General features: G+C 35.1%; 1 protein-coding gene across 2 annotated transcripts in view; it reads left to right on the plus strand.

Annotated features, from left to right (window-relative positions):
• The window catches only part of Nipbl (NIPBL cohesin loading factor), a 182,800-nt gene extending 176,607 nt beyond the window's left edge, over positions 1-6,193 (plus strand). Inside the window, exons 44-47 of one of the 2 annotated variants that reach the window (XM_047556377.1) lie at positions 601-875; positions 2,997-3,171; positions 4,448-4,674; positions 5,183-5,314. In XM_047556377.1, the coding sequence (XP_047412333.1) occupies positions 601-875; positions 2,997-3,171; positions 4,448-4,674; positions 5,183-5,189 (684 nt within the window). In that variant the 3' untranslated portion in view covers positions 5,190-5,314. Of the gene's footprint in view, positions 1-600; positions 876-2,996; positions 3,172-4,447; positions 4,675-5,182 lie in introns of both variants that reach the window. The other variant, XM_047556376.1, reaches the window with a different exon arrangement.
• The last annotated feature ends 6,797 nt before the right edge of the window (positions 6,194-12,990 follow it).

Consider the following 12,990-nt stretch of genomic DNA (forward strand, 5'->3'; position numbering starts at 1 on the left):
AGCCTATTTTATTTCTTAGCAGTTAACATTTTGAATAATTACTTTTGTAATTGTTATCCTCCCTATTCCCCCATCTAAACCCAGTTGACTTAGTTTCTTTTAAAGACCTAACATTTTCAAAAAATACAGAGAAGCAAGATTTAAGTTTTCAGAGAAAGTTGCATGTTATCTTGCTGAAAATTCTTGAAAGGAATAGTTTCCTAGATGCTGAAGATGTTTAAGCCTACTATATTCTCATTTATATTATAATTGATTTTCCTCTATAATGGCATGCCTCTGACCAAATTGATACTTTTATAAAACTATCTTTCATTACTTTTATGAGAAAATTGTTTTTCTTCTAATGATATTTCAGAGGGGTATTTTGAAAGAGTGGTTGCAGGGGTGAGGGCGGGTATTTTATGTGATTTTACTTGTAAGTCTTGGGACCTAACTTTTCCCCAAGACATACATATCCAGTTGTTTATAGGAAGTCACAAGTTTTATAAAATATTAGTTTAGGGAAGTTTTTTGAAGCTGTTGAATGGAACATACATACATCTGTTAGTGGTAATTTATTTTTACTATTTTTCAAACGGAAGAATTTCCTCTTTCTTTCAGTCTATGGTAAAGGACAAAAGGAAAGAGAGAAAATCATCACCTAGTAAGGAAAATGAGTCAAGTGAGAGTGAAGAAGAAATTTCCAGGCCTCGGAAGTCACGGAAACGTGTAGATTCGGACTCAGATTCAGATTCAGAAGATGATATAAATTCAGTGATGAAGTGTTTGCCAGAAAATTCAGCTCCTTTAATTGAATTTGCAAATGTCTCCCAGGGTATTTTATTGCTTCTTATGTTAAAACAACATTTAAAGAATCTCTGTGGATTTTCTGATAGGTAAGTTTACATAAGCAGTGAGGGGAAACAAAAAATTCACTCTGTTCAAATAATAAAGAAGTATAAAACCTGGTTTTAATTGCATGCTCATTTTAATATTGGAATTAGTTTTGTTAAAAAATGCATGAAGACAGGTGCAATGATGCATGCCTGTAAAGCCCAGTGACTCAGAAGGCTAAGACCAGAGGATCACTAAATCAAGGTCATCCTGGGCAACTTAGAAGCTCTCTCAAAATAAAAAGGATTGGGGATGTAGCTCAGTGGTAAAATACCCCTGAGTTCAACCCCAGTACCAAAAATAAATTAATTAATTGAAATTTAAAAATAAAAAATGTACAAATTGCCATGCATGGTGGCTTGTGTGTGTGACCCCAGCTACTTGGGATGCTAAGTCAGAAGAATCACAAGTTCAAGTCCAACCTGGGCAACATTGAGTTCCTGTCTCAAAAAATTTAAATAAATACACAAATATATAAATCAATCACATGATCCTGAATTAAACCCCAGTACCAAAAAGAGGGAGTGGTACTTTTTATTATTCCCTAATATTCCACTGTGTAATACATTATAATTTGTCTATTTTCTTACAGTATTGAAAGAAGAAAAACATTCCTTTTTATGTTTGTTTTTGGTGACAATGCATTATGAATAAAAGAATTTATTATGTCCATTTCCTTTAAAGGGCTTTCCTAGAGACCCAGTGTCATCTTACAATAGACGACGAGTTTAAATTTATAAAGAGCTATGAAATCAAAATAGATGTAAATCAACTAGGCTGAGCTCCAACAGATCCCCCCCCCAACCCCAAACCACCTCCCCCCCACATCTAGTCTTCATGTGTGCATGCACGCTTTTGTTCTACTGGGTATTCTGGGGAATGAACACAGGGGTGTTCAACCATGAGCCTACATCCCCAGTCCTTCTTATTTATTTTGAGATGAGGGCTTCTAAAGTTGCTGGGGCTGGCCTCCAACTTGTGATCCTCCTGCCTTGGCCTTCAAAGTTGCTGGGATTAATGGTATGTGTAACCATACCCAGCTCCCAAATAATCTTTATAAAGTAAGAGATAGAGAAAGTGCTAATTATTGTGAACATTATTATTAGTCACATAAGGTAGCTCTCTTTTACCTAAACCCTTGGTATTTTGGACGTCTTACAGTCATTGAAAGCTTAGATTAGGAATCAAAAATTCAAATTTAATAGGGGACAAGTAATAAAATAAGTAAAGTGGACCTGCTCAGTGGGACAGTTGGAAAGAGTATATTTCATGAAAAAGGATCTCTTAAGTGGATATTTTTAGGGCTTGGAGGTATAACTCAGTGGTAGCATGTGGAACGCCCTAGGTTTGATTCCTAGCACCTAAAAAAAGAAAAAGAAAAAAAAAAAAAAAAAGCCACAGAAGATAATGGTAAGTACAGAATGAAAGTGGGTAGAGTTCCTACTTTTTCAAGAGAAAAAGTAGAAAAATTCTAGAAATTTAAACTTTTTTTTAACACAATGCTGCAAATTGAACCCAGAGTCTTCACACACACTAAGCATATGCTCTACCAAGCTTTAGAAATTCAGATTTTTGTGAGAAATATCTTGATATTAAATGTTAGCAACTAATCTGAGTAACTTAAAACCTTATAAGTTCTTGGCATTAAGAAGGAACTGGAAGGATTTTTAATCAGAGTTGCTAATAATCTCAAACAAGTTTATGAACAGTCATTCTGGCTGCTGTGCAAAGAATGAATAGGCAGGAGGCAAACCAGCTCGATGTTATTAGTCACAGTATAGTCACAGTATTACAAAATAGACATGAGAAACTAATTTCATTAAAAGAATGCTTCTTACCTGTAATTAGATTTCTCCAAATTTAGTGCTCCCTTAGATCCAGGTATTTTTTTTCTCCATTCCCATCCTTTCGATGCTTCTATTTAAGACAAACACTGATAGAAACAAGATATAATTATTCTTCTCAGTTTTTACTTTTATGTCTTTATATTTTTGGTGTCCAAGTTCACTGGTTGAAATCTATGTAATAAAAATTTTGTTAGTAAATAAAATGTAACTTGAATCAGTTTAAATGTAAGCACCTGAAAATTTTTTTAAGCTTTTGGTTTTGTTTTTCCAAAACAGTAAAATTCAGAAATACTCTCCATCCGAATCTGCAAAAGTATACGATAAAGCAATTAACAGAAAAACAGGAGTTCATTTTCATCCCAAACAAACACTGGACTTCCTGCGGAGTGATATGGCTAATTCCAAAATCACTGAAGATGTGAAGAGGAGTATAGTAAAACAGTATCTAGATGTGAGTAGTAAAACTGAAAATATTTCTAACTCATAATGACTCCTTTGGAAAGTACATTTTCAGGAGAGAGATAACTATCTCATGTACATAGAATGTAAGCTTCGTGAACTATCAAAATTTCTTCTTTGTATAGTTTTAATAAAGTACTTTAAGTGCAACTTTCCTATTGCACCCACTACATCATAACTATTGTTTCTTAGGAAACAACAGTTCACAGATAATATTAACAAAATATGAAAGATTATAGTAAAGGTATGTGTATTTTTAACTCAATGGATTATATGTTATATTTCATAAAGGAACAACTGTGAACAATTATCCCTTATCTTCTTTGACTGTTCTGTTCTCCGTTCTGACAACCAATATTACTTTTTCATGTCTTCTTACATGAATAATATGTTATATATTTATATGTCTATATATACTTATTTACCAAATATGTGAAAGAGTGGGTGCATAAAATGTACTTCAGTGTCTTTAAGCATTTAAATTCATAGACACAGAAAGTAAAATCCTAGGAGCAGGAATGAATGGAGTATAGAGTTTGTGTTTAGAATGATAAAAAGGCTATAGAAATGGATAATAGTGGTAGTTGTACAACATTGTGAATGTACTTAATGTCAGTGAATTGTACACTCAAAATTATTAAAATAAATTTTATGTTAAATATTTTACCATGATAAAAAATTTTCTAAATGTTTTTAGAATATTTAAGAGTAAAGTCTACACAGTGGTTTTCATGTTATCCACACAACTTTATAAATCTTATAATCTGAATTTTTTAAATATTTTAGTTCTCATTTAAAATTCTTCACCATTCTTTGTTTCCTCTTGTATTTTCTTACCTTAGCAGAGAGCAAAGAAGGCAAAGAACTAAAAAGATGTCTATCAGTAATTATCACCACCTTGAGTACTAGTTGACTTGAACCAGGAGTTAGCAAACTATGGCTTATGGGCCAAATCTGACCCTTTGCCTGTTTGTTGTTGTTGTTGTTTATTTGTTTTTGTTTTTATTTTGTTTTGTTTTAGTGAAGTTTTAGTGAAACAGCCATGCTCAGTCTATAGTTGCTTTCCAAACAACAGTAGTAAAGTTGCATAATAGTGACATTTGGTTTGCAAACCCAGAAATGTTTATCTGGCTCTGTTTACTAACACTTATTTTGAACAGTAACTGTTGTCTTTTCACCCACTACTGCCATAAGATACATTTAGGAATTTGACAATCTTGTTTGAATATATTTACTTAAAACTCTGAATTAATATCTATTTTTTGTAGTTCAAACTTCTCATGGAACATCTAGACCCTGATGAAGAAGAGGAAGAAGGAGAGGTGTCAGCTAGCACAAATGCTCGGAACAAAGCAATTACCTCGCTGCTTGGAGGAGGCAGCCCTAAAAATAATACAGCAGAGACAGAAGATGATGAAAGTGATGGGGAGGATAGAGGAGGAGGCACTTCAGGGGTGAGGCGGAGGAGGAGTCAACGTATTTCGCAGCGTATTACGTAAAATGATTTTTATGTGCTTATATATGTCAGTCTATTAAATGTACACCAAGTAATGTAATACTTATAAGAGAAAACATTTTGTAGATAGAGATTCTCTACCTAACCATTTATACATCCTTTTGTAGAAAGTTTAACATAAAAGATAATAAAAAAAAGAAATGAGATTTATGCAGCAAAAAGGGTTATTAATTTTTCTTTGAATTGTATTAACGTGTGTTATCCTTTTTATTGTTGCTAAGTTTTATGTAGCTTTATGGTTCATATGTATATATAATTTTATATCAAGAGTAAAGACACGGGTACAAATTAAGAGTTATATGGTTTTACAAGTATATGTTAACCCCTTGGCGCTGGCGGTCACGGTGCGTCTCATTGCCGGCAATGGAAGTGTGCTGGGAAATCCCAACTCCCGGCGTCAAGGGATTAAAAGCAATAAAAACAATAATTTCACTAAAATTCTTTTGTGTAACACTTCGTCTTTTTTCCCCCCCTCCCAATGTTTTAGTCATTGAGAAGGTCAAAACGAAATTCAGACTCTACGGAGTTGGCAGCACAGATGAATGAAAGTGTTGACGTCATGGATGTCATCGCTATTTGCTGTCCAAAGTACAAAGATCGACCACAAATTGCAAGAGTAGTACAGAAAACCAGCAATGGCTTCAGTGTTCAGTGGATGGCAGGCTCCTACAGTGGCTCCTGGACTGAGGCTAAGCGCCGTGATGGCCGCAAACTGGTGCCTTGGGTAGACACTATTAAAGAGTCAGACATTATTTACAAAAAAATTGCTCTAACGAGTGCTAATAAGCTGACTAATAAAGTTGTTCAGACTTTACGATCCCTGTATGCCGCCAAGGATGGGACTTCCAGCTAATGAATTTGTACATGCAGCCAAATTTACAGGAATTTTTTAAAAGGCAGAAAAACTTGAAATATCAACATTCTGGCAAAAAAAAAAAAAAAAAAAAAAATCAGTTTTTTGAAGAGTAAGAGTGGAACCTGGGATGCAGGAACAAAAGAAGGAAATGTTGGGCAAACATTTTTGTGGGAGCTCCCTTCGCTGTTGTGCAGCAGAAACAGATTCTCAGTTCATTTTTACTCCCACTGTATTATAGTTTAACAAAAATTGTTTATATCTTGGAAAAAAACTTTCTGTTTAAAAAAAAATAAACAAGTGAATGTTGGAAATTAGTCTGTTAATGTTCTTAATAAAGTGTTCTTGGAGTTTAACCTAGCAGCGGATGGCTTTCTTTAGCTTAGCCCAGTTTCCAGGGAAGCATTGTTTTTTCCAGGCTGTAAAATGGCAGAATCTCCTGGATATATAATTTATTCTGTTGAGAAAAAAAAAAAAAAAAAAAAAAAAAAAAGCATGCAGTATCTATGACCTATCTGCAGAAGGAGTTTTTGTAAATGTAGATTTTGTTGTATTAGGTCACCCTGAAAACAATACAAGAAAAGGGATCCCCAGGCAATCTGGTGGAGCGAATACTGCAATAAATTTTTTTACTTCTCTTTGTTACTTGTCTGTTTCCATTTGAATTTCTTATTGTAAAGATCTGTTTAAATCCATTTATATTATTTTGCAGTCTTTTATGTAAAATTTATTATATCACTGGTTTTCAAAGCAAAACATAAAATATTGTTTATACAGTTTGTATAGGCTGACTTCTGAATAATTGGTATCTTATTATTTTCATTCCCATAAGAGGGTGTAAACAATTAACTCCAGGGTTTTATTGTATCCTGCAATATTTAGTATTAACTATATATGATTTAGCACTGTGCCAAACACATTTTCAAGAGTACATTTTGATATAAAAAGAAACTATAGTTTATTCCTTGTATGCTTCAATTTCTTTCTAGTGATGTCATGATGTTAATATTTATTTTTTAAACCTTGGGGAAAGGTAACAATTCTGCTATTTTGGAAAAACAGCGTTTCTCTTAAAATGATGCCATGTTATTTTAGAAATAGAATTAAGATAAATATGACACTTCATAATTACACACATTTTTCACAGATTATTTTTTAATGATGAAAGAGTAATTTTACTAGTTGAAATATCTCTTCATTTTCTATTCTAAACATTTTATCATACATTTTGGGGGAGTAAATGTCATTTATACATTAGTTACTACACAAATACCTTGACTAAATTGGGAGAAGGGTATTTATTTAGCCTTAGATTTGCATCATTGATACTCAAAAATAGTAATGTCTAAATTTTACAGTGGATGAGGTCTCTTTCAAGCTTATTTTTTTAAAATGTGTACTTATTTTTAAATCACTTTGAAAAAAATTGACTTAGCTCTAAAATGCTAAGTTTCATGAATCTGGCAAGTAAATGAAGGTATTCCACTTGTGAGGAAGAATGACTGCCACAAAATATCTTTTTGTGAACACCTATTAAACCACTGTGAAAAGAACTTTTCAGGATCTATTTCCTATGTGGAATTCTTGAAGGAAGTGTTTGCATTTTTCCCCATAATTGTATGTTCCCTTCCCTTTTACTGTGAACTCTTTGTGACAAAACTAGATTGGGTTTTTCCCCCTCAGAGTTTGTCATTTTATATTAACAATGAATTTGAGGTAGCTTATGAAAACAATAATATCAATAAGAGTAAAATACCAGTTAGAGAAAATATAAAGTTTAGCCTACAGAGTACTAAAGAATAAAAATGTGAGTAAAAAAGCCAATTTTCAGTCCTATGTGTTTGATAGTAATGCATGTTGTCATGTAATTCTCACAGAACCCCTACTAATTAAAACATTTTATCCCCAATTTGTACATGAGGAAAATAGGTTCAGAGAATTCAGTAATTTGCTATCTAATGTCAATAGTAATTTAAATCTGGAATTGGAACAATTGTGTCTCACTACTTTAATTGAACACCAAACAAACATTAAGATAGGGTATCCTTACTGAAAGTAAACCTGTTCTTAAAGGATCCTTGTATAGCATGTCTACTTAGGAAACCTATTTAAAGTAAACTTTGGGAAGTGGATTTCACAGTAGTAAGTCTTCTGTTGCCTCCATTGGTTATAAGCGAATTGCTGTGTTTACTGTTAATTGAAATTTTAGGAATTGGAAGGCTTGACATTTTATGTATTAATATAGGCTGAATGTTGAGATAATGCATAGGACTTGACTCTAAATGTATAACCAAAGTTTTTAGAAGATTCCTCAAAGATGATATTTAAGGGCTAAGAATGTAGTCTGGTGGTAGAACACTTGCTTAGTATGCTTGGGGCCCTGGGTTTAACCCATAGTACTACCAAAAAAAAAAAGACTTTTATATGTCTTTAAAGTGAAGACCTTAGAAATGTTCCAGTATTACGTGTGTGTGTGTGTGTGTGTGTGTGTGTGTGATATGAAATTTGTTTTCTTATTCAATTTGTCTTATTTTAACAATGTCTAGTTTTTAAAGACATTCATACCAAAATACACATGGCAGAAAATTCAAAGATCTATAGAATTTTCTAGAATAGCAATGCTGAGCTTTTAGAGAAACACCATATATATAATGAAGACAGGTAAGTCAAGTTGTGGCTAATGGGTTTCATAATCAGCAAGCACATTTATCATATATTCATATCATTTTCATTTAGAAAGTAAACCAAACCAGGGAAATACAAGGTTCTATACAACATACACTTTTATTTGCATAAAAAACATCCTGATATCCAGGTGGTCTGCATCTTCAGAACTACTAATACGGAATAAGCTAACTTGGGCAAATGTAAAAGTCATCAGATTGCCCACTTAATACCATTTGTAGCACTCAATTTTTGCTCTACAAAAAAATCCTCTACTTGTTGGTGTGGTTGTAGCTCAGTGATAGAGTACATGCTCAGCATGCATGAGGCTCTGGGTTCAATCCCTAGCATCACCAAAAAAACCTTTTTGCCATTTATTGTACTCATTTTTTTCATCCCCTGATTTTTTCTCATACATTGATTCTACTCATTTCATTTATTTCTGTTTTTTCCTAAATATATTCTTTGCTTTATTGATCCTTTCTGAGACAAAAAGAAAAATACAAATTTAGTATAATATAAAGATAACTGACCAAAGAAATTCCAGTTTATGGGCTGGCGTGTAGCTCTGTGTTAAAGCACTTACTTTGCATGCAGGAAGCCCAGGTTTCAATCCTCAGATTTAAAATTTAAAAAAAAAATCTAATTTCTGTTATCATAAAAATGCTGTAATTTTGCAATGTGGGTATCACCAAACCATTCTTTTTAAGACCTCATTGTACGTGGCTTCATTGTTCAGAGTGGTGTACTGTGTACAGTTTTTCCTGAGAATTTAAAATCTCTAACTTTGTTATGGGAACACTTAATCTTATGTACCCATCGCTCCATTTTGGTCATTCTGAATTTCTGACCATCATTTTTAAGGCTGTACCGTGTGCATTCCCCTCCCCCATATTTTGTAAAACAAACCCCAGGCGTCATACTGTTTCATCTATAAATTTGTTACATAAATATTAATGCTCCCTTGATATCAAATATTTTCTAAGTGTTCAAATTTCCAGTTTTCCTGCCAGGTGTGCACCTGTAGCCTAGGCTTTTGGGAAGGCTAAGGCAGGAGGATAACGTGAGATCAGAAGTTGAAAACAAACATGGGCAACACAGTAAGACCCCACCTCAAAAAAAAAAAATTGTCTCTAGTGTTATATATTTTTAGATGGCATTATATAGGTTTCTTCATCTGTCTTGTTTTCTTGCAAAGGTTTTCATGAAAAAATTGTTTTTCTTTGGTTCTTAAGAAAATAAATGGAAAAGACTATAGTTCAATTCTGGGTTTTATCCCTTTTTACCTGAATTATAGATTTGAGCAATACTGGATCTTCATATTCAATCATTTTTAAAGTGCAAAATCATAATAATGAGATCAGAGAAATCATTCAATCCAGATGCTCTTAATTTTGGAATTCATGAACTCCTTTGACAATCTAATGAAAATCTTCCCTCAGAAAATGAAATGAAATCACACCCAGAGTTGTGCATACAATCTCGGGGGATTATTCATGGTTGTCCCTACTCCATTTCCATATATGACTTGTCATGAAAATTGACTACACATTTAGCAGTCCTGTTCAAACACTTCTTTCTGTAAAGGGAAATTGAGGCTCAGGAGGTGAACGGACACCCACAAGCTATAGACCTTATTAGTACAAGAGTCAAGAATAACTCCAGGTTCTTCCTTATGAGCTGCTTTTATAATGAAGATTACATCTCAGAAATTCTTCGCTAGGTCTCCTGATAAGATCTAAATATAGACTACATAATGACTAATTTTTGTTGATTTGATTCTTAGGGTTTCTGAAGACTACCATTCTATTAGATAAATGGAGAATGGAAAATAAGATATTTTATCATGTATTTTTATTTTAATTGTTTACTGCATTACCTCTCGATGTACAAGATTAAAACTTAATTGGTTAAAAGAGCATTTTAAAATCAGAAGAGAGTCTGCAGCCATGTGTTTCTGAAATGGAGGGTAAAATGAAGTTTGGTAAATAACTTAGCACCTTAGATGAAAGCTTATTTAAAGGAATCATAGCTATTTTTATGTTTTCATGTATGTAAATCATCTGAATGTTAGGTGGGGAGATGGAGAATAGAACCCCGCCTTCAGGTGGGAACAGCAGTAGAGTAGAGGAACTGAGATGCATATACAATATCAAAAGACAAAGCTATACAAAGGAGGGGTAAGTATGCAATTTTGATAACTTTAATAATGTAATTTGTTTTAATGTGTAGGCATTGAAGGGCTTTAAGGTGTTAATGAAAGCTAACTATGCAGAGGAGAGATTTGAGAGTGACACTGAGGCCGTGGTCTCAGCAACTGCACTAGGATGATGATGACGGTAGGGATGAAGATACTGGAGTGATTATAGGTGAATCTAGGAAATAAAAATAGGACGTGACAGTTGATTGGGGTAAACGCACACAGAGGTGTCACGGATAGTGTCAGGTTTCTAGCTTAAGTGACTAGGTTAAATTGTTTAAATATTGAAACAACCCGGGAGACATTCAGGCGATGTGCAGAAGGAAGGAATAGACACAGGAGTGATACTTTCAGAGGGGAAACCGGTCTGGGCTACATCTGAGAGTCATCAGCATGTGAGCCGTAGAGTAAGAACAGCAGAGAGCCAAAGGAGGACTTTGGAGCCGCCAACATATGAAGTATGAAGGCAGAAAATTAATTCCTGGAGGGATCTGGGTAGAATGCAAAGAGGTTCAAGACAGAGCTGGGTGCTGTGGTACATACCTATAATCCTGGTGACTGACTGGGAGACTGAGGCAAGAGGATTATAAATTCCAGGCCACCCTCGGCAATTTAGTGAGAACTTGTCTCAAAAAATTAAAAAGAGCTGGGGATGTGACTCAGTGATATAGTACCCCAGGGTTCAATCCCCAGTGCCACAAAAAAAGAAGAGAAGTGGAAATAGAAAACATAGCAGTGAGACCAAGACTGGAAAATGTGAGATCTGCCATCAGGGTGTATATTTCAACCTTCAGGAGAGTAATATCAGAGGCTATGAGAAAGAAGCCTGATTGTAGCTGAATTGGAATTGGAAAATGAATGAGACTCTTGGGGTCAGTGGCAGACCAGGAAAGGAGATAATAAGAGTACTGAAATTGTGAGAAGTACAGCTGGGGAGGAAAGCTGATAAAGGATTTAGCATGCCACATTCAAGGATTGGGAAGGATTTTTAAATGTTTTTAAGTAAAATATTTTGGCAGTACTTCGAACAGTTTGAAATGCTCAGTGCATTAATCACTAGCTGCAGTGGACAGCATGGTAGTGATGCCAAACTGTGATTGTTTTATTTCTCTGCATCAGTGGTCAGCATCCTGACAGAGTGATTTGTCATTGAGCCAGGTTTGGGAGGAGGTGTAGTTGAAGAGTAAAACTGAGAGAAAATGGGAGGCTCAATGTTCAGAGGTCTACATGAAGTGAAAGAGCAAGTATAATAGAAACAACAGACAAGGAATAATGGAACTATAGAGTCAGGGAAAGAGGTATATGAAATTTCTGAGCAAGTGGTTCTGGAGGCAAGGCACAGTGTGACCTTGGGAATGAGTCAAGTGAGGAGATGGAAGTCTGGCACTGAAGAAATCAAACTGCATTCCGCACTCCTCTCCTGAGCTAACACACCTTGGCTTATTCTTTCCAGTCACACTAACCAATTGTCCTGGAGATTATTAGGTATTGACATTCATCATTTGACAAGTACTTACTTGAGTACTTGTGGACCCATTGGCAATAAGCCTGCATTCTAGTGGAAGATAGGAAATTACTACAAAGCATACAATTATTTCATTACAACTGAGGTGAATGAAAAGAAAAATAATAGCAGTCAAACAAGTATGTAGTGCTAAAGTAGTCTGGAGGGCTGGGGGAGATCAGAAAGTCTTCCTTCTCCAAGTAAAATTGTCCTCAGATAACACCTGACATATAATGGACATAATAGATACCAAATAATGTTGGTTGACTATTGAGATAGAAGAAGTCACTTTTTTCTCTCAGCAATTCATTACTAAGGGAAAAAGAACAAGTGAAGGGAGGTGTTATGGTTGAGATCATATGGTCCTCTGAGGGCACACATGTTGAAGTCTTGGTCCCCAGCTGGTGACACTGTTGGGAGGTGGTAAAACCTTTAAGAATTGGGGTTAGGTCATTAGGGACATGCACTTGACAGGAATACTGGAAACTTGGCCCCGTCCTCTCTCTTTTCACTTCCTGGATGTCACAAGCTCCTGCTATGATGTGCTGCTAAGCCACAGACCCAAAGTAACAGGACCAAGAGACCATGTACTGAAACCATGAGCCGAAATAAACCTTTCTCCTTTGTTTATTTTAGGTATTTTTGTCACAGTGATGGAAAGCTGACTAACCCAGGAGGAGAGCAAGGAGAGTGTTCCAAACAGATGGCAAGACCTGGGCAATGGTCCTGAAGAAAGGAACACATGGCCTTCGGAAGATTGGCAGTTCCTAGGAGTGGCAGGAAACAAATGGAAGAACGAGGAGACTGATGAAGAAAGAAGGGTCAACTCATGCTTCTGCAAGCCATGTTAAGGATGTCCCATGAACCACGAGGAGCCACGCAAGAGGTTAAGATGGGTGGGAGTGAGAAAGTGATTTACATTTGTGAGCTTCCAATTTGCATATTTTAAAGACAACTGACTACAGCTGGGCGCTGTGGTGCATGTCTGTTATCCTTGCAACTCAGGAGACTGTGGCAGGAGAATCACAAGTTGGAGGCCAACCTCAACAACTTAGTGAGGCTCTAAGCAACTTA

Source organism: Sciurus carolinensis, chromosome 6, assembly GCF_902686445.1.
Source record: "Sciurus carolinensis chromosome 6, mSciCar1.2, whole genome shotgun sequence".
NCBI classification, from domain to species: domain Eukaryota; kingdom Metazoa; phylum Chordata; class Mammalia; order Rodentia; family Sciuridae; genus Sciurus; species Sciurus carolinensis.